General features: G+C 43.8%; 1 protein-coding gene across 6 annotated transcripts in view; it reads right to left on the bottom strand.

The window, feature by feature from the left end:
• NCOA2 (nuclear receptor coactivator 2) overlaps positions 1 to 22,830 on the bottom strand; it is a 410,025-nt gene that overhangs the window by 33,352 nt on the left and 353,843 nt on the right. For all 6 annotated transcript variants that reach the window (XR_004538319.1, XM_033933336.1, XM_033933340.1 and 3 more), the window contains exon 19: positions 15,624 to 15,840. Coding sequence is in view for 5 of the 6 variants with exons in the window: in XM_033933336.1 (XP_033789227.1) it covers positions 15,624 to 15,840 (217 nt within the window). In the remaining variant the exon portion in view is untranslated. The remainder of the gene's footprint in view (positions 1 to 15,623; positions 15,841 to 22,830) is intronic.

The following is a 22,830-nucleotide window of genomic DNA, read 5'->3' as shown; positions in this document are numbered from 1 at the left end:
ATAGTAGTAAAGGGTTCTCATCCTGATCCTCAAACACATGCAGCTAAGTCAGGTTTTCAGACTATCTATCTACAATGTATATACATGAGAGAGATTTTCATACTGTGAAAGTAGTGCATGTAACTATCTCATGCGTATTTACCGTAGATATCCTGAAAACCTGATTGGCTGGGTGTCTCAGATTAATATCCTTATCATTTGAACACTGATACACTTAATTAGAAAAGAATTACCTTATTTTACACAACAATGAAGAATATGTTCTCTAAGAACATAAGAATAGCCATACTGGGTCAGACCAATGGTCCATCTAGCCTAGTATCTTGTTTTCACAGTGGCCAATCCAGGTCACAAGTTATGTTATGTTAATCAAAGTTTTCTATTCCACATTTACCTATTCAGGTCAAGGATGGATTACAGTATGAGAAGTTGGGTCAAGTTACCCAGGAGCTTACAAAGTATAAAATGAGTGTAGATGTAGTTTCAGTGGCTTTAAGGTGGGGTAGATGCAGTTACAGGTTACAGGGTAGATGTAGTTTCAGTGGCTTTAAGGTGGGGTAGATGCAGTTACAGGTTACAAAGTAGGGGTATCGTCATTCTCAGGAAGGTTCATTTGTTAGCTAGTGAAGGGTCGTCTTTTCAGTTGGCAGTTTTTGGTGTCTTTTCAGTCAGCTATTCATCTTGATATAAATGCACTTTTAGAAGTTTACTGAATCTGAGAAAGTGATTACAGGAGAATTATGTGGTTGGAAATAGATTCTAGCATTTTGCTAGTTGATATTAGATGGATGTCGTGAGTTGACTTGAGGCCTTGATGTTTTTACTTGATGGAAGTTTGAGTTGAATCAGGTTTTGAGAGGAGTACCTGTAGGCAATACCCTGAAGTAGGGTGGCCAGTTAGATAGTAGAGGGCAATACCTGCCAAGATCTTGAAGGCTGCAATGCTGAATTTAGACTTAATTCTAGCAGTTATGGGTAACCAGTATAGTTTTATGTAGTAGGGTTGTAGGTATTTAGATTTTCAAAGTCTGAATACAAGCCTGACTGCTGCATTTTGGACAACTTTTAAGCAGGATAGAGTTTTTGAGCAGAGTGCCAGTGACACATTGCAGTACTGTATTTCCCCATATACAGCTTATACATCGATTTTGCAACCCGGCCTAGTGGATACGGCTTGCTTAAATGGGGCAGCCTATCTTACAATCATCATACTCCCCCCCTCCCTGTTTTAAATCCCCTTAAATCCCTCTCTCGCTGGATGGCTATCGGCTGCCTCTTCCAATCTCATGGCCAGCAGTGCAGGGCAAGATCGATCTTTTCAGCATCACGCCTGGCTCCGAGCCGCCTCCTGATTGGCTGACGGCAGTTCTCACAGATGGCAGGAGGCGGCGCGGGGTCATAGGTGAAGTCGCTTGCTGGCTAGGGCATCGTCGACGGTAGATAGGGCAGGGATGGAGGCGTTCAACCCGCTGATCCTGCTTGCTTTGGGCCTTCCTTACTGCCGGGTCCTGCCTTTGCGGAAACAGAAAGTAGGTGGGATCCAGCAGCAAAGAAGGCCTGAAGCAAGCATGAGCAGCGAGTTGTGAATGCTGCGCTGCCAACAGCTGTGTAAGACCGGGAGTAGGGAGGAAAAAAATGCTGCTGACGGCTGTGTGAGACTGCAGGGGGAATGCTGCAGAAGCACCCAACTAGAGAGGGAAAGAGGGAGAAGGAAGACCAGAGAAGGGGGTGGGGAGAGAAATGCTGCTGTTGCACCCAATTGGGGAGAGAGGGAAAGAAGGAGAAGGAAAACCAGGGAAGGGAGAGGAACGAGAGATGCTAAGTCCATGGGAGGGAGGGAGGGAAGGAAAGGAAAGGAGATACTAGACCATGGAGGGGGACGTAGGAATGCCAGGGCATGGGGGAGGGAAGGGAAACTAAGGAGACAAATGCCAGACCAGAGGAAAAGGAAGGAGAGGAGGTGCCAGAGCATGGAGGGAGAAATAGGAGAGGAGAGAGATGCCAGAAAATAGGGGATGCGGGTGGAGACAGAAAAATGGAGAGGGGGGGAAGCTGAAATGAATCATGTACAAAGGAGAGAAGGGGCAGTTTATTGAAGGGACATAGAAAGTGGGAAGATGCAATATGGAAGGGAGAGAGAGGAAGGACAGTGGATGGAAAGGGCAGAGAGGGTGGAAGGGGCAGAGAGAGGGTGGATAGTAGATGGGGTAGAGAGAGAGAGGGCAGAGGCTGGGTGGAACAAGCAAAGAGAGAGGGCAGATGCTGCATGGAAGGGAGAGAGGACAAACACTGCATAGAAAGAAGAGCGAAGAGAAGATGATTAAAGCAGAAACAACAAAAGGTATAAAATTGTTTTGTTGCTTTTTGTAGAATCAAGTAGTATTGTAACTGCATTGATAAAAAAAAATTATAAATAGGAAATGAAAATAAGGCATGGGGGGGGGGGGACTAAATCCCTTTCCTCAGGTCAGGACAGGATACCATTAACAGCTGTATATTGTACTGTCCTGAAGAAAGATTTGGCCTCTGAAAACTAATTAAAAAATGGATTAGTCCAATAAAATGGCATTTTCTTATTTGTTATTTGTTTTATTTCTATTTGTTAATTTGGAAAGTGGTGATTGTTTTGTATCAGTTTTTTCAAATTTACTACTACTACTATTTACATCTACTGTCTTCATATTTTGCACAGTATTAGGGGACATGTGTCACTGTTTCTGTGATGTTGCACTGTATGCAGAGTCTTGCATCTTAGGGTTTCATTTTTATATATTAGTACTTTTAATTTGTGGTCCCATATTTGCTTAGGGGTTATCTGTGTTCTGATAGGAATGAATGTTTAGAAGTATACAGTTTGCTTTATGTAGTTTAATTCTGTGGTTAATCATTATGTGTTGTTAGTAAGATTATATTTTATGTATATATGAAAAATGAATGGAAAAAATTGTATTACAATTAGTACTATTATAGGGACGGGTTCTGGGGGGTGGAGATTGGGCGGGTTGGGGGTAGGGATTGGGCAGGGTTGGGGGCAGAGCTTTCAGGCCCTCCCAAACAAAAAAAAGTTCTGCTGCCTATGATAATTGTGATGTCATCTGCACACATGAAGTGTTTCATTTTTGCTATGTTGAGGGTAGTGATCAGGGGTTGGATAATTAGATTGAACATTAATGGAGAAAGTAGGGATCCTTGGGGTACCCCACTAGGAAGGTGCCAGCTGTCAGACAATATATCATGTTCTTATGCATGGTATATTGTAGAGTGGTGAGGAATCCCTAAAACTGGGAGAAAACAGGGCCACTGAGGCCAGGGGCTCCTTTTACAAAGGTGCGCTAGCGTTTTTAGCGCATGCACCAGATTAGCATGCGCTATAGTGCGTGCTAGCCAAAAAACTACCCCATGCTCAAGAGGAGGCGGTAGCGGCTAGCATACGTGGCATTTTAGCGCGCACTATTCCGCTCGTTAAGGCTCTAACGTACCTTTGTAAAAGGAGCCCCAAGTATCGCTGAGAATCTCGGTCATCTGGTCGAAGTCCACTAGGTCGAATACACTACTTAGATCAAATTAAATTATGGTGGCATAATTATGGTGGCTTTAGCTCAATAGTTTTTTTTGCAGTGATCAAGAGGGAAAAAATATTTCCTCCTATTGATTTTAAAAGTATTTCCCTGTAACTTTGAGTGTCCCCCAGTCTTTGTAAATTGTGATGGAGTAAAAAATTGATTCACTTATACCTGTTCTACACTAGAGAGCTGCACAGGAACAACGGGGAGTCTGTGGGTTTCCCCTTCGGGTCACGGCGATCCTATGGGGACGCTCCCTCTGGTCGCGGGGATCCCGTGGGGACCCCCCCTCATGGTCACGGGGTTGGAGGCAGCTCGAGCAGAGTGGCTCATCTTTTTTTCCTGGCCTCCTGCAGCACTCCCAGCATGCCATATGGAGCAGACCCAGAAATATTCCCCTGATGTCAGAGCTGACGTCGGAGAAAGGCTTCATGTCAGCCCCGTGCAGCATGCAGGGCCCGCTGCCCTGCGACTGTGAAGAAGTGCTGCTCTGAGTTTGATATCGGGAGAGGTTGCGAGATGGTTAAGTCGTGTGCGCTCTGAGCTGTTGTGTCTCACATGCCACATGCAGAGAAGGAGTAGAAGAAAGCAGTGAGTCTTGTGGGAGGGGGCAGAAAGAGAGGGAGCAATCGAGTGCACACGCATTGTAATTAGGAGGAAGCAGTTGGGACGTGGGAGGGACCCAAATGCAGGACACAGGAGGGAGGGAGTGTGTTTTTGTTTTTTTGAACACAGAAGACAGGGAAAAGATTCCTGGTCAGCACTTTCTTTGAGAGGAGCAACATTAATGTAAAGAGGATTAGCTGCTTGAGTTGGAGTTTTTTTTCTTTTGGTGGGGGGGTCCTGTACATTGTACAACGAGGCAGCGAAGGAAGGGAAACTGTCTACAGGCTTTTGCTTTTTATAGCAAGCTATTTTTGATGTCCCTAACTTGTTGAATGGCATAAACTTGGGAGAGAGGACGGAGGGAGGGAAAGAGATGCTGAGGTGGGAGAAAGAATAGAAAGAGAGAAATGGGCATGAGTGTGAGAGGGAAAGAGAGATGGTGTATATGGGAATGGAAGAAAGAGGAGAATTTTGGGTCATAGGGAGGGAGTGAAGTACAGATGATAGGGAAGAAAAAGATGAGAGGGAGAAAAATGTGGTGGAAAGGGAATAGTGGGATAGATTGAAAGGGATGTAAGAGGGAGGAATGCTGGATATAGTGTGGTGAAGGGAATGGTGAGAGAGATGTGGCATGGTGTTGGAGAGGGGTGACAGAAAGAAAAATGTTGGTCATGGGGCTGGTTGGCAGGGGCAAAAGATGCTGCACATGGTCCGGTGGATGAGAGCGGGATAAATGCTGGACCATGGTAGGAGGAACCAATTGGAAGCAACAGAAGAATTTGCAGAAGATGGGAAAGCAGAAAAAAGAAACTGGGACCAACTTAAAATAAGTCTCTAGACAACAAAGGTAAAAAATGGAATTTATTGACTAAAATGTGTTAGCTTTGAGAAATGTATATACCAGATGTCTTTGTATTGTGTTCAAAAGAAAAGGAAATGCATTTCTGGTTTTATTTCTACAGTGTTGAAGTACTTACTGACCCTTGCTGTTGCTGGTGGGGATCCCCAAGCTCCGCCAGCAGAGGACCTCCTCTAGAGACGGAAAGAACGCCCCTTCACCAAGCGCAGCAGTCGCTGGCAGCATCTATGAGACACTGAGGAGCCAGCATCTGTGCCAAGCTTGGCAAAAGGGACCCCCGGCCAACTGCAGAGGAATTCCTCAGCTGACAGCTTGGGGTCCTCATCAGCTGAGTAACATATTTTTCACTCCATAAGACACACTTTTTCCCCCAAAAAAGTGGGCCAAAAAGTGGGTGCGTCTTATGGAGTGAATACAATTTTTTTTTTTAAACACCTCGGCCTTTTTTTAAACACCAGTACTTTTTGTAAAATGCTTTCTCGCACATATCCGTGTAAACCAGTTCCCGAATAGTCGACTCTCTCTCTCAGTCGACTGTTGGCTTTCCCCTTCTTCCTAGTTTAAAAACCTCAACTTCCCTCTTGATGTTGCTTGCCAGAAGCTTCATTCTGTCTCTGCTGAGGTGGAGTCCATCCTTCCTGTATAGCTTGCTCTTCCCCCAGAATGCCATTCAGTTGCGCACAAAGTGTAATCCTTCTTCCTCACAACAGCGCCACATCCACGTGTTGACTGCTTGCAGCTCCATCTGCCTCTTCTCGTTGGCCCTGGGTACCGGCAGGATCTCCGAGAATGCTATCCTCTGCGTTCTTGTCTTCAGTTTCTTTCCTAGCATCCGGAAACTGGTCCTTCAGTACTTCTCTGTTGTAGTTCCTCCTACTCATCACCACTGTATCTTCTTCTTCCACACTGTCGATGATCCTGTCGATGCGGCTCACTATGTCTTCTACCTTGGTTCCCGGTAGGCAGGTCACCAGTCGATCCAGTCTTCCTCTCGCTATGTGGCTGTCGACTTGTTCTTATATTCTTCCATTGCTTTGTGGTCCAGCTTGCGTACTCTTTAGCCTAGTTCAAACATTTATGACTCTGAACTACATTGAGGAAAGGCTTTTTTCCTGGGTATTATTGCTCACAGACCTGCTTTCACCAGTCTCTGGTCTGATACCAACACCCCTGTTATGGCCAGTGACTTGTTGATGTCAGCAGCAGTTAAAAAGGGTTTAGGCTCTTACCTTGAAATTAACTTTTCCAGTAGATAGGAATGGTATGCTATACCTTAGGGTACTCTATTTTTATGAGCATACTATAGAAAAATGTCAATCACAACCCTTTGAAACCTCCTCCTTCTCCCAGGAATCTGCTGCCCCCTTCAGTTTGTTCCAAAGCATGCAAGAGCTCTAGAGTAAAAGACAGGAGAAGGAGGGACACAGGGAATTTCCCGAAACCAAGATTCTGATCTGCACATATAACATTATAGCAAAATTAGAACACCTGCACACCCTCTTCACACTACCCTCAGGCACTGCACTGCAGCTTGAGTTCTCAAGCAAGGACCTTGGCATCATTATTGATTCTTCTCTCTCCCTCAATGACCACCTCAACTCCTTGGCTAAATCATGCTTTTTCAGCCTCCACATGCTGAGGAAAGTAAGATTTTATTTTTGCCAACAACATTTCACCGTCCTTGTCCAATCCATCATCCTCTCCAAATTAGACTACTGCAATGCCATCTACTTAAGCCTATCAAAAAAAGTTTTCAAAGACTCCAGCTAATCCAGAATACTGCAGCCAAGTGGATCTTTGCAAAACGTAAGTCTGACCATGTCTCCCCAGTCCTAGCCAAACTTCACTGGCTTCCAGTGATTTCCAGAATCCATTTCAAATGCTCCTGCCTGGCTTTTAAGATCATTCACGGCATCCTTCCTCCCTTAATCCCAATATCTTATAGCTCCTCGAGTCCTGACTCTACCAGACCCGCCCAAAGGTATAAATTATCTTTCCCCTTTCTGCACGGTATTCGCTATGCAGGCAAACTGGGAAAATCCCTTCTCTTCATAATCACAGATCTTTGGAACGACCTTACTACCCTGCTGCGGAACCTGGGCTCCCTCCAATTATTCCGCAAGCAACTGAAAACCTGGCTTTTCACTAAAATGTAATTCTATCCCCCCTTATTCTTCTCTTCTATGTATAAGTTCATGTAAACCTTTTTTTTCCTTCTCTTCCTATATTTTAAGTTCTTGTAAACCGTGCCAAGCTCCACAACATCCGTGGAGATGATGCGGTATATAAACTTAAGGTTTAGTTTAGTTTAGAACAATTCCCACTGAACTGTAAAATATCAAATAACATCAACAGGCTGAATATTAGTGGAGCTCAATTATCTCTTTAGATTCTATTTACAAACTTATTCTGAACAAATAGTCTGACTGACAGAGAAGTCTTAGTCGGGGGGGTGGGGGGGGAGGAAGATGTCAGCATACCATACTGGAAAATACAGTTACTTACCCGTAACAAGTGCTACCCAGGGACATCAGGCAGATATTCTCACAGATAGGTGATGTCATACACGGAGCCCCGGTACAGACAGTGTAAAAGGGTACTGTCACTAACTTCTTTAGAAGTCTCGAGCCTGTCAAAAACAGCACATGCGCGAGTGCCTTCCTACCCGAAGTTGGCTCGTAGCATAATCTGTTCAGTAAAAAAAAGCTATGAAGTCAAGTAGGGGAGGGTTGTGAGAATATCTGCCTGCTGTTCCTGGATAACTTATTATAGGTAAGTAACTGGGCTTTATCCCAGGACATGGAGGCAGCATATTCTCATAGCATATTCTCACAGTTGGGACTCACTTGCTAATTCGAAAGGGATAGAAGGAAAATGGTGGCTTCATAAGAACATGAGAACTGCCGCTGCTGGGTCAGACCAGTGGTCCATCAAAGACCAGTGCCCTAACTGAGACTAGCCCTACCTGTGTACGTTCTGGTTCAGCAGGAATTTGTCTAACTTTGTCTTGAATCCCTGGAGGGTGTTTTCCCCTATGACAGACTCCGGAAGAGTGTTCCAGTTTTCTACCACTCTCTGGGTGAAGAAGAATTTCCTTACATTCGTACGGAATCTATAACCTTTCAACTTTAGAGAGTGCCCTCTCATTTTCCCTACCTTGGAGAGTGTGAACAACCTGCCTTTATCTACTAAGTCTATACCCTTCAGTACCTTGAATGTTTCGATGATGTCCCCTCTCAATCTCCTCTGTTCGAGGGAGAAGAGGCCCAGTTTCTCTAATCTTTCGCTGTACGGCAACTCCTCCAACCCCTTAACCATCTTAGTCGCTCTTCTCTGGACCCTTTCGAGTAGTACCGTGTCCTTTTTCATGTTTGGCGACCAGTGCTGGACGCAGTACTCCAGGTGAGGACGCACCATGGCCCGGTACAGCAGCATGATAACCTTCTCCGATCTGTTTGTGATCCCCTTCTTTATCATTCCTAGCATTCTGTTTACCCTTTTCACCGCTGCCACACATTGCGTGGACGGCTTCATCGACTTGTCGATCAGAACTCCCAAGTCCCTTTACTGGGAGGTCTCTCCAAGTACCGCCCCGGACATCCTGTATAAATGCATGAGATTTTTGTTACTGGCATGCATCACTTTACATTTATCCACGTTGAACCTCATCTGCCATAGCGATGCCCATGCCTCGAGCCTGATTATGTCACGTTGCAGATCATCGCAATCCCCCTGCGTCTTCACTACTCTGAATAACTTCGTATCGCCCGCAAATTTAATCACCTCGCTCGTCGTACCTATGTCCATATCGTTTATAAAGATGTTGAAGAGCATGGGTCCAAGCACCGAGCCCTGTGTCCATTTCCCCCTCTCTCTGTTTCATATGCTCCAGCCAGTTTTTAATCCACTTGAGTATTTCACCCTCAATTCCATGGCTCGCAATTTTCTGAAGTAGAAGATGGAATATAGGTACTGATTTGACACCTCTCATGCTTCCATTTTTGTCTTCATTTGACAGTAGCATCATATGCAATTAGCATATGGACTCTGTGCTCCATTCACTAGAGCTCATGCACCTTAGTCTTATGCTCTTGTATTCTAATTTCATTTAATTTTATTTTTTTTTTTCATCTTGGTACCATGTATTTCTATATTCCCTTATACCCTTGTCCTTTTATGCTCTTTTAAAGTTTGTCAAGCCATTTATGTTATTCCACATTTGCAAAAGGTTGTGTATTCAATATATCGGTAGGTACACATTACTCTTCTCTCACATACCGTAAATACTTGAATATAAGTCGATCCGAATATAAGTTGATACCCCAATTTCACCCCCCAAAAGGAAGAAAAATGGTTGACATAGAAACATAGAAATAGACAGCAGATAAGGGCCACGGCCCATCTTGTCTGCCCACCCTAATGACCCTCCCCTACCTTTGCCTTGTGAATAGATCCCATGTGTCGATCCCATTTGGCCTTAAAGTCAGGCACGCTGCTGGCCTCAATCACCTGCAGTGGAAGACCATTCCAGCGATCAACCACCCTTTCAGTGAAAAATAATTTCCTGGTGTCACCTCGTAGTTTCCCACCCCTGATTTTCTACGGATGCCCTCTTGTTGCCGCAGGTCCCTTGAAAAAGAAGATGTCTTCTTCCACCTCGATGCGGCCCGTGAGATACTTGAATGTCTCGATCATGTCACCCCTCTCTCTGCGTTCCTCGAGTGAGTACAGCTGCAACTTATCCAGCCGTTCCTCATACGGGAGATTTTTGAGTCCCAAGACCATCCGGGTGGCCATTCTCTGCACCGACTCCAGTCTCAGCACATCCTTGCGATAATGCGGCCTCCAGAATTGCACACAGTATTCCAGGTGGGGCCTCACCATGGATCTATACAATGGCATAATGACTTCCGGCTTACGAAACCCCTGCGTATGCAACCTATGATCTGTCTTGCCTTGGATGAAGCCTGCTCCACCTGACTGGCAACCTTCATGTCCTCACTGACGATCACCCCCAAGTCTCGCTCTGTTACTGTTCTTGTTAGGATCTCACCATTAAGGGTATAAGTCTTGCATGGATTTTGGCTGCCTAGGTGCATAACTTTGCATTTTTTGGCATTGAAGCTGAGTTGCCAGGTCCTAGACCAGCACTCAAGTAGGAGTAGGTCGTGCATCATGTCTGACATTGAATCTTCGTCCGTTTTGCATTTGCCCACTACATTACTTAGTTTGGCGTCATCGGCGAATAATGTTATTTTACCGCGAAGCCCTTCTGCCAAGTCTCTTATAAAGATGTTGAATAGGATAGGGCCTAAGACCGAGCCCTGTGACTTGAATATAAGTCGGGCAGCTTAATATGCAAGTGTCCTGCCCTGCCAGCCCCCTTCCCTCCCTGCCCTGCACTCAGTCCCAAGCCACTTTTGGAGGCTTGATTGGGGGTTTTGAGTGTAATAGACCTTTCATGACACTGAAAACTAATGGGTGTATAGCCAGAGGTTTATCATTGAGAGGAAGGTGAAAAGCACTGAAGGTACTGAAGTGCACCCTCACTGAAGTAGTCTTTAGCCCAGAGTTGGAGAGATGCAAAAAGTAGTCCAACACGTTTGATAGAGGGCATGAATCTGAGAGTAATGATTGTTGGTGACACCATAAGGTGAAACAAGTGCATTTGAAATAGTAACAGTGCTGTATGGATGGTTTTCTAGCAGAGTCTATGATAGCTGATACTAGAGCAAAAAGTCATTTATTCATTGGGAGAGAGGAACCAGGCTGTGAGTGCTCGTGAACATAAACTGGGGTGGAGGAGAGACCCCTCATTCTGAGCGATAAGTTGGGAAAATTTGCAGAGGAATGGATTCCTTGACAGTGAATTGAAGTAGAAGGGGAAACCAGGGTTGTCTTGGCCATCTTTGAGCAATGAGAATCGTAACAGCTAGTTCCTGTTTGAGTTTGAAAATAAGTTTTTCTATTAAAAGTATTGGAGGAAATGTGTAGAGAAATTTGTCTGTCCAGTCCAGAGGGTGGGGTGAATGTAGTCTGGAGCAAAACTGGGAAATTTGTAATTGATGGTAGTCACAAACAGATGTGAGGGGTTCCTCACATTGAGAAGATTTGTTGTATTGTCTTCGTGTTCAGGGACCACTCATGAGGTTGAAGGTATCTGCTCAGCTTATCTGCCAGTATGTTCTGTTTGCCTGCCAAGTACACAGCTTTGAGAAAGATGTTTTGTGGAATGGCCCAATCCCAAAATTGAGCCACTTCTTGGCAAAGGAGGTAATATCCAGTGCCCCCTTGCTTGTTGACATAGTATATAGCGACTTGATGGTCTGTGCGTATCAGGATTACTTGATCCTGAAAAGTGCATAGCGCTCTGTGAATTGCTTGCAGAACTAGGAGATTGATGTGAAAGGATGTCGCTTTAACAGGACAAATGCCTTGAGCACAAATGCCATCCAGGTGAACTCCCCATCCAGACATGGATGCATGTTATTAGCATCTTTTGATGCAGGGGCACATGAAAGAGTAGGCCCCTTGAGAGATTTGTCGGGATGAGCCACCACTGCACCACTGCAGAGACTGATGAAGAAGTGAGGTGACTGAGTTGATTGGAGAGCGAATCCGTGGCCTGAGACCACTGAGAGGCAAGAGTCCTTTGGGGAAACCCGAGATGAAGATGGGCAAATGGGGTAATGAACTGTGGATGCTATGTGCCCTAGGAGATGCATCATTTGACGCGCTGTGATGGTTTGTTGAATAAACACCTGGTTGCAAAGGCAAATTAGATTGTCGAGCCTTTGCCGAGGGAGGTAAGCAGGAGCTTGAGTCGTATCCAGAAGCCCTCCTATGAATTCAAGTATTTGCGATGGTTGGAGATGGAATTTCTGGTAGTTGATCACAAATCCGAGAAGCTTCAATAAACATATGGTTGAGGTCATGGTTACCCAAGTCGCTTCAGGAGAGGATGCTTTTATCAACCAATCATCCAGATAAGGAATACATGAAAGATGTAAGAGTGGAGTGTTGCAGCTACCACAATTAAACACTTTGTGAATACTCTGTGTGCTGATGTTAGACATTAGATGTTAGGGAAGCACTCTGTACTGGAGATGATGAGGTCCTATCTAAAAGCAGAGGTATTGTCTGTGGACTGGAAGAATAGGGATATGTGTATATGCTTCCTTGAGATCCAGAGAGCCAAGCCAGTTGTTCTTCTCTAAGAAGAGATAGAGTGCCTAGGGATAGCATGCAAAATACTTGAGGGCTTGGTGGTTGAGGATTGGGCACAGTCCTCTGATTTTCTCTGGTATGAGGAAAAATTTGGAGTAGAACCCTTTGGCCCTTCTGCTGAAGAGGAACTGGTTCAATGGCATTCAATTGCAGGAGGGATGAAAATTCTTATTGAAGAAGGAAGGTTTGCTGTGAGTCGAAATAATTCTTTCTTGGAGGTCTGTGTGGAGGCAGTTCATGAAGACAATAGCGCTTTTTTTTTTTATACCTCTTAAAACCCAGTTGTCAGTTATGATGATAGTAATGAGTAAGGAGACCTCTGATGGGATGAGGAGGAGGGTGAGATGGTAGATGATGGCTAGTCTCTGGTTGAGGGAGTCAAAAAGAATGAGCAGATTTTTGCTGAGACTGGGATTATTGCTGCCTAGGAGGAGATCTAGAAGATGGGGGCTGAGAATACCGTCTCTTATAAGATGTTGGCTGATACCTAGGTTGTAGTATCTCCTCGTAGTCTGAGGCTTGGAAGATTTTGCAGTATACAAAGTTATCGTACTTTGCTCATGTATCGTCATTTTTTCTGAGTGGCCTCTTCAATTTTTTCAGGAAACAATTTGTCTCCCAGGAAAGGGATATTGGCGAGACAGTCTTGTACATTAGGGTCCAGGCTGGATATCTGTAACCAAGACAATTCTGAAGCTCTAGAAGCAACATCAAATGCATCAAACACTGATCTGGCCATGAATTTTCTTGTTTCAAGCATGTTATGGGTCATATATTGGAATTGCTCAAGGACATCCACAGGAATATATTGTTGGACTAATTGCTTGAAGTAGGTAATATAAAAATTATAGCTGAGGATATGACTTGTTAACATGGTGTTTTGATAGATTCCTTGATCAAATTTGTCCAGGGTTCGGCCCTCTTTCCCAGGAGGAACACTGGCACATGTCCTAGTACTGGATAAATTTTTAAGGGCAGACTCAACTAAAACAGTTATGCTGTAGTTTAGGTTTGTCAAACCCTGGATATGCCTGGACTCTGTAAAGGGAATCTAACTTTCTTGAGGCGTCTTCCAATTTTTAAACATAGTGTCCCTCATGAGATAGTAGAATGAAATTTTAAACAATCCTTAGGAATTCGTTCACGGTCCAAGGCATCAAATAACTCAGCTCTCGGCTCCAATTCCATCTTTACTGGCAGGTCTTGCCCCATTTGACGGATGAATCTGCTAAATGACAAACTCTCTGGTGGAGACCTCCATCTAGGAGGAAGAGGAGAAGAAATCAGAAATTATACCATAGGATTCTGGAGAAGAGAGTTCTGGATCAGAGTATGTTGAATTTGTTCTTTTAGAAGATGAGGTACGCCTGGAGCAATGGTCTTGACTTAGATCGGTGTTGATGAGAAGACCCATGACAGTAGTGCCTGGAAGAACTCCTATCAGTGTCTTGGTGCCAATTTGATGTAGAGTGAAATGAAGAACTGTGATTTGGTTCAGTACTGGAGTCCCTGGTAGAGCAATGCTCGGGCTGGGACAGTACCGATAGAGCCAAGAGAGGAACAAGGGCTGGCTGCGCTTGCAACATAAGTGCCAACTCCCTCTGAAGTATCTCTTTAATTTGCTCCTGCAAATATTGCACCAGTACCGGTACAGATGTTGTTGGTACAGTCGGTGCTGCAGTGTGTCAAGGTGTTAGTGACCTCGACTTCTTGCGCTGGCATTCAAATACTTGAAAGATATTAACATAGAACAAACCATCTGATCCCATCCAGAAAAATCATCTCCCTTCTGCGTTCCTATTTTCCCCATTTCTAATATCTTCCCTCTGTATCTGTATACTCCCTCCTGTGTCCAGCATTGCCCCCATTGTGTCCATATACCATCCCCATGTATCTCCCCATTTTGCCTCTGCCCCTATGCCCCCATGCACATAATTTCCCCTCTGTTTCTGTTACCTTCCTAAGTCCAGATTTCTCCTCTCTTTCCCTTCCACACCAATGTGTCTCAGCACAAGTCGATGGCACCTAACAATCTTACTGAAATTAATGACTGATCAGGGTCAATTCGAGATCTTGGAAACTCTCGAAGATTTCTAGACCTAGAAACATCATAGGAAACAAAGTTTGCTGAGAGGACTCAAAAGGGGTATAGTCTGTGTCTAATCAAAGAAGGAATAAGTAGCGCTTCCAAAGGTCTCATACCTTCTACTATTAGCGCCTAAACAGCCTGTGCTCCAGCCCCTGACCAAGTCAAAGGGGTGAGCAAACACCAAGGGAACAGACCCAGCATTTCACTAATCTTCAGCAGGCTGGCTGAAACAGGTTCCTGAAGGATACATCTGCTAGCTGCAGATTTAAAATCTCTTCTCCATGCAGGCAGGGTAGATCCTTATCAAAAGGGATCTCCGATTTCACAAAAAAATATTGCAATTAGAGCAAAATCTGCAAAACTATTGAAAAATAAAAAAAGAAATAAACTGTGCAAATCAGAAGACATCTTTCATGCTCGCTTGCAGAAAGAGAAACTGAAGAGGGCAGCAAACTCCTGGAAGGAGGTTTTAAAAGATGTGATTGACATCTTCCTGCACTATTGCACTGGAATTTCCGATTCTGCAGAGCCATAACTAGAAAATTGACACGAGTTAGCCTGTAGAACCATTCTCACTATCCTATCATTCTAAGTGTTGTAACCTTTTTACGGACCCTTCCAATCTTGTTTTTGATGCTTCTAGTCTCTGCAAAGTGCTTGAAGAGGTTCAGTATCCCGGCTGGTGCCACATTAACCAATATTGGCTGCTGTGTCTCAGTAACTGTAGCCTTCTTTTCTTAAGGTTATGGCTGTTGCTCTCTTTTTAGGCAATCAGTCGAGTCTCTTCTACAAAATTTAGCATACAGCTGCAATTTTACTGTATTCAGACAATTAATAATCATTTAATTCAATTAAATCACAATTAATGAAAAATAGCAATTCGAATTTTGTCATATTGCACAACAGCCCTTTAGACAACACCCACAAGTTGTGACATTAAATCATCAAAACAAAAAAATATATAAACAACCTACTATACTGTATGCGCTCAAAATCTAAGCAACACATATCAAAAGAAACACAACTGATTGCTTACCTTTTTGATATTAAATCACTAAAAGGCGTATTTACACGCACACACAGATACACACTCTTCAGATATTCTTAAAATGCATCCTCCATTCAACGGAAATACAGAGCTACAAAACTGTATTTGGGGACTTGTAACAGGCCCAAACTGTAGTCTTATGCTTTCCATCCTAGTCTGCCAGGTTCATTTGGACTAGGGAAACTGGGGAGAAGGGATTGGTAAGATACAGTAGGGATATAGATCCAGTACCGTAGTTTGGAGAAAATGGAAACTGCTGTGCATTTGCCTGTGGGATCCGAGGGTTGCTCATTGTAGCCGATATGCCACCAGAGGTCATGTTTGGTGTCATATTCAGTCCCTGTCCTTGCATCATCAGTGCTCTCTGCTGCTGCAGCTGCCTCTGTCGCAGATGCTGATTCAGGATCTCCCTCTGCCTTTGTGCCAGCATTTGTGCATTGATGGGCCCCTACATTAAAAAAAGGGTTCACAAATAGTTTCAGAACTGCATATCCTTAAACACGAAGATCTATCAACAGCAAGCCACATCTGCCACATTGATGACAGTTTATTTCATACATCAATGGAATATAATAAAAATAGATGGGCGTAATTAACAGGGAACACCAGATTTCAAAATACAACCGATTCAAAAATGTCATAAAAAATTATCTACATTAAACAAATTCAGGCCATGTCTAAATATGATAAACTGCAGTTTTTAAAGTAGTGTTGTTTTTAACAAATAGCAAGTAACCTAAATATCTGCCTTCTCCAATTCTACTAAAAGCAGTTTATGAGATCATGATATATAATGTATGCTCACGAATATATATTTACATGAAATCACTATCTAATTACATGCTATGAAAAAGGTAGGAATAACTGTACACTCATGACATATGAAAAACAGTCCTCAATTTAAAAAAAACAGTAAAACTAAGAAGGAAACTCAAAAACTTTGAAAAGAAGGTTGCTGTAGAGCAGCGGTCTCAAACACGCGGGCCGCATGTGGCTCTCCAGATTTTATTTGCGGCCCGCAGTCTGGACTGGATCATTCTCTTCCTTTTGGAGCAGCAGCGTGTCTGGCCTGCTCGTTCCATTCAAAGCCGCGGGTTGGCAGCTCCTTGCGCTATCCACTCCTGCATCAGAAGCCTCTCTGACATCACATCAGAGAGACTTCAGACGCAGGCGCGGATCTCGCAAGGAGCCGCCACCCACGGCTTTGAACGGAACGAGCCGGCCAGACACGCTGCTGCTCCAGTGGCGTACCAAGGGGGGGGGGGGCGGTCCGCACAGCTGGCCACCCTCCACTGTTCTCCCTAGAGTGCGGCTCGTCTAGAGCAGTGGTGCCCAACCTGCTTCTTCCCTTCTCACTGCTGCCATCAGGGAACAGGCCGACACCGTGTTATTTGATCTCCCTGCTTCTCTCGCCGCCTGACGTCAATTCTGACGTTGAGAGGACGTTCTGGCTAGCCAATCGCTGCCTGGCTGCCTGGAACGTCTTTTCCGACGTTAGAATTGACGTCGGGCGGCGAGAGTTGGTCGGCCTCGTGGAGAAGAGAAGCACGGAGAGCTCGGCCTGTTCCTGATGGCAGCAGCAGCAGCCTATTCCCCGGCGGCGGTGGCATGGGGGAGGGCAGGAAGGAAGAAAGAAAGAAAGAAGGGGGGGGGACAGGGAGCCAGAAACAAAGCAAAAAATGGGACACGGAATCAGAGAAAGACAGATAGAGAAAGAAAGAAAAAGTTGGGGGAGGGAATGAGGTCTGGAGGAGAGGAAGCATACAGGAGGCTGAAAGAAGGGAAGAAATATTGGATGCACAGTCAGAAGAATAAAGTGCAACCAGAGACTGATGAAATTACCAAACAAAGGTAGGAAAATGATTTTATTTTCAATTTAGTGATTGAAATGTACCAGATTTGAGAAAGAAAAGATATTAAACTTTAAATGTGAGTGCTGCAGAAAAAATAGAGTACTTGGAGGGCCGCAGAAAAAATAGTTAATGTCTTATTAAAGAAATGACAATTTTGCATAAGGTAAAACTCTTTATAGTTTATATATCTTTCCTTTTAACTGTTAAAGGAAAGTTTTATAAACTATAAAGAGTTTAACCTCATGCAAAATTGTCATTTCTTTAATAAGACATTAACTATTTTTTTCTGCGGCCCTCCAAGTACCTACAAATCCAAAATGTGGCCCCACAAAGGGTTTGAGTTTGAGACCACTGCTGTAGAGGCAAAAGCTAATTAAAACTTTTTCAAGTACATCCAAAGCAAAAATCCTACAAATGAGTCAGCTGGACCACTAGACCGGTGCTTCCCAATCTGTTCCTTGATGCATATCTAGCTAGCTGGGTTTTCAGTATTGTCACAATGAACATGCATGAGTAAATCTGAATAAAATGGTGACTCACTATATGTACATCTCTCTCATACTGTGCTGATCCTGAAAACTTGATTGGCTAGATGTGCCTCCAGGAAAGGAATGAGAAGTACTATGCTAAACGACCAAGGCCAAGAGGATAGCAAGTTGTCACAACATAAGTAATGTGACTGATAGAGCCTAGCACAGGAAATGCTACTCCAGCTTAGAGTTTCTAGAAGGCTCATTGGTCATATGTGCTATTTCTCATTTGCTGCTCTCACGCAGGACTGCTTCAATCTACCTTTCTGTGAAATACTACTGTGGCCATGCAGTGAGTTTGTGCCTCTAATGAGGTTTTTGATCAATTTTACATTCTTTATTTTGCACATTAAGCTTGATACAAGCTTTATTCAGGCTTTAGGTTCCCAGTTGGAACACATTTCATTAGTGGTCATTAGATTTTGCATCAGCTCATTTCCTAGATGACATATCACAAAAGAAAGCCTTCAGAATAGAGAATGACACGGGGAAAATATTTGTCCCCGTTTCCATTCCGTCCCTGCGAGCTCGGTCCCCATCCCCGTAAACCATTTGATCCCATCCACACAAGCCTTGAATAGTTTCATACTGAACTTGTTTTCTTAAACAGAAACGGAGACAAGATGGCGACGGGAGTGGACGTGTGAGTCTAAGCTCCCGCTCTAGCAGTAACAATTTTACCTTCTGTAACGCTTTCTTTAGTTGTTTTTGATGCCTAAGAGGAGGGGACAGCAGAGGGATATTCCTCTTCCCTTGGCTGCGACTTCGACTCTGCGTCAAGCTGCGATCACATCATACGCAGTTCCGATGGCGTTGGGCGGATCCGCAGCTGAGCTCCAGGAGCAGCTCAGCTTGGACGGCGACGTGTTGCTGAGCCCTCTGGGACCTGACCCCCCTCCTCCCCCGAGCAGCGCAACGGAGCTGGGATTTCCTGTAGAGGGATTTCGGCAACAGCCGATTCAGGAGATAACGCCGTTGCAGGCTAACTCGGAGAGAAGAACGGAAGAAGGAGGAGGAGCACTGCAGGCAAGCGGTGGTGAGAGTGGGGGAGGTGAAACCCGGGAAGGAGAACGGGAACCCGGGTTACCTCATCTCAAGCCGCTTGTGAAACCGGTGGTGGTTACACTGGATTCACTGTGGGGAGCAATTGAAAATCTTCAAACAGTATGTATTGGATATATTTCCTTGATGGCTGAAGTTTCTACTAAAGTTAACAAACTGGAAACTGTTTCTCATGATCAAGTAAAACAAGTAGGAGACATTGAAAAATCTATAACTGAGATTAAATCTTTAAATAACCAGCATGCAAAGGATAAAGTTATTCTTCTTCGTAAAATTGAAAACTTGGAAAATCAAAATAGGAGTTTAAATTTGAGGATTTTAAATTTTCTTATGTCTAAATTTAAAACTACTAGGGAATTATTTAAGGATTTCCTGGTTTCCATATTAAAAATTGTGGAAATGAATATACCACCTTTGCAAAAGATTTATTATCTAAAAAGGACAATAAAAGAGCTTGATACAACTATCGAACAAGATTTAACAACTTTCTTGGAATCATCAAATCTTGAATTGTCCGGACGAGCTACATTGATAGTATCTCTGGTATTTCATCAGGACAAAGGAATGATTCTGAAATTGTATTATGGTTTAAAACAAGTTTCTTTTTTGGGAGAAAGAATATATATATATCCGGATGTTTCAAAATGGACTCAGACTAGAAGGAAAGAATTTCTTACATATCGGGAAAAAGTTCTATCATTAGGAGCTTCCTTTCAGTTAAGATTTCCTTGTAAATGTTTTGTTGTATTTCAAAACAATAGATATATTTCTTATGATTCGCAGCAGCTACGTTTATTTCTAGAGGGAAAAGGAGTTTAATTTGCTTCTTTGACTGGGTGACGAGGAAGCTGGATGTTGGTGAGTCCCTGGACATCGTCTATCTGGATTTCAGCAAAGCATTTGATAGCGTGCCACACCGCAGGTTGCTGAATAAGATGAGTTCTTTAGGTTTGGGCGACACTTTAACAAAATGGGTTGGGAACTGGCTTGGAGGTAGGCTTCAGAGGGTGATGGTGAATGGCACTCCCTCCGAGATGTCGGAGGTGATAAGTGGAGTGCCACAGGGCTCCGTCCTAGGCCCGATCTTGTTCAACATCTATATAAGAGACCTGACAGAAGGGCTTCGAGGTAAAATAACATTGTTTGCCGATGATGCCAAACTGTGCAATGTAGTGAGCAAAAGCACAACAGACAAAAAAGCAATGACAGACGATATGGTGCATGACTTACTTCTGCTGGAGCACTGGTCTAGGTCCTGGCAACTCAGTTTCAATGCCAAAAAATGCAAAGTCATGCACCTGGGAAGCCAGAATCCATGCAAGATCTACACCCTAAATGGCGAGATCCTGACAAGAACTGTAGCAGAAAGAGACTTGGGAGTGATTGTCAGAGAAGACATGAAGTCGGCAAACCAAGTGGAGCAAGCTTCATCCAAAGCAAGGCAAATCATAGGTTGCATACGCAGGAGTTTCATCAGCCGTAAACCTGAAGTCATTATGCCACTATATAGATCCATGGTGAGACCGCACCTGGAGTACTGTGTGCAATTCTGGAGGCCGCATTACCGCAAGGATGTGCTGAGACTGGAGTCGGTCCAGAGAATGGCCACCAGGATGGTCTCGGGACTCAGGGAGCTCCCGTACGAGGAGCGGTTGGGGAATTTGCAGCTCTACTCACTCGAGGAGCGTCGAGAGAGGGGAGACATGATCGAGACATTCAAATATCTCACGGGCCGCATCAAGGTGGAAGAAGACATCTTCTTCTTCAAGGGTCCCGCGGCAACAAGGGGGCATTCGTGGAAAATCAGGGGCGGGAAACTGCACAGTGACACTAGGAAGTTCTTCTTCACTGAAAGGGTGGTTGATCGCTGGAATAGTCTTCCACTTCGGGTTATTGAGGCCACCAGTGTGGCGGATTTTAAGGCCAGATGGGATAGACATGTGGGATCTATCCGCAAAGATAGATAGTGAGGATCACTGGGGTGGGCAGACTTGATGGGCCTTGGCCCTTATCTGCCGTCTATTTCTATGTTTCTATGTTTCTATAGTGATTTTCGGTATAACTTAAGTCTATTATTATTAAACCATCGGTCTTCACTTAATTTCCTTTAAATTCTTAATATGTGATCTTTCCTGGAAGAATTTCTCTCCTTCCTCTTTTATTGAGGACTATGTTAAAAAAAAAAAAAGTATGGGTTACTTCTTTTTTGTTAATATATTGATCCAATAATGAAAATGGATTTATTTCTGTATTATTTTTTTTTTTTTTGAATTATCATGATTACTAAAAGAAATATTGGATGTATTAATATCGTATATTGCCTGTTAAGCACAATTGTTGTTTATTTGAAAAAAATTTAAATAAAGAATTTAAAAAAAACAAACAAACAAAAAAAAACTTATTTTCTTAAAGTATAAAAAAAAAACAATATTCTGTACAATTGTCATTTTATAAATCAAAGTTGTGGCTGCTGAACTAGAGAAAGTGATATTCAGCTGGCAGGGCTTTGTTTATAAATTTTTATCAACACAATTAATATACTACTTTATCCTAAAGCAAAAAATAAAGAAAATATAAATTTTTTTCCTGCCTTTGTTGTCTGGTTTCTGCTTTCTTCATCTTCTTCTCATTCAATTCCTTCCATCTGCCTTCTCTCTGCCTCTTCCATTTGTTCCCTCTACCACCCCCCCTCCCATTGGTCTGGCATCCATCTTCTTCCCACCACTCCCCCCCATAGTCTGGAGACTTTTTAAAGTGCAAAAACACTGAAATAGGGATTTTGGAGATGGGGACCTGAGCCCTAACTCTAGAAACCCTCAAAATTAGGATTTTCTGACCCACCCCAATTCTTCCATAGGAATGAATGGGGGTTTATTCAATTTTCCATTAGTGCTTGCCTGCAGCTTTCTCAATGCAGCTGAATGGAGGAATCTTCGGGCTGCAAGCCAGATGGATTGACCTCCACACCTCCCCTCCACCTCCAGAGTGCAACACTGGTGAGAAACACGCAGTCAGTGCCCTGATACCACAAGGTTTCTTAGCGCGTCTACAGCCTGTGCTCAAACCACTGAGAAACTCAGAAGGCAAACTGAGCCAGACCCTGAGCCCAGAAGTGAACACAGCAGGATGGCTCTCTAAATCTATCCGAAGGCTTGTCCTGCAGACTAGCACAGTGGGTCTGCGTCCTTTCCAAGGCAGAGAATCCCCAAGAATGGGGTCTCAGGGCACTGAAGCCTCAGTAAAAATGAATTTCAAGCGCAAGAAAACAATAAAAACTAAGCAGAGCAAATCAAACCCCTCTGCACAGTTTGCTTGCAGAGAAAAAAATCTGAGCTGTGGACTGGGGCTCTGCCTCTATAGGAGAGGTGCTCAAAGTTGTATTTCCTCTCTGCAAACCAGTTTGCGGTTAAGGATAAATCACCACATGTACAGAATCCGGAGTAGATGTAACTAAATCTTCTTGCTTGTAGATGTATCTAGTACTGAATGATAGGTTTTTGTCTCTGAACCAACAAGTTGTCGCAGAAGGAAGTCATACATCTTGACTCTGCCTTCTTACTAGAGGGCTATGCCATGCTCCCTCAGTTCGTCCCAAAGCAGTGCAAAATACTCTTAAAGAAGATATAAGAAGAAGGCGTGCGAGAAATATTCTTGACAGTCTAATTCTGTTCTGCTTTGTAACAAGTATAACAAACAAGGTTAACAAAGATTAAATAGAAATGCATGAAAACTATTCATATAACATGCCTACTAGTCCTGAATAATAGAAATGTAACAAAGTAGTCCCCTGAATCTAGGGTAGGACCCTTGAGCCCGACTTCATTCAGAGGACCCAACGGCGGTGTCCTTCCTGGTTGTCATGTTCATTCTATAAAGCTTGATGAAAGTATGAAGAGTGGACCATGTGGCTGCCCTACAAATCTCAGGCGAGACTGCTCAAGACTCCACCCATGTGCTTGCACCGAAATCTGTGGCTGTTTATCACAGCCAATA

This window comes from Geotrypetes seraphini, chromosome 2 (genome assembly GCF_902459505.1).
Source record: "Geotrypetes seraphini chromosome 2, aGeoSer1.1, whole genome shotgun sequence".
NCBI lineage: Eukaryota > Metazoa > Chordata > Amphibia > Gymnophiona > Dermophiidae > Geotrypetes > Geotrypetes seraphini.
The sequence above is the reverse complement of the archived record's forward strand: the minus strand, read 5'-3'. Positions and strand labels throughout refer to the sequence as shown.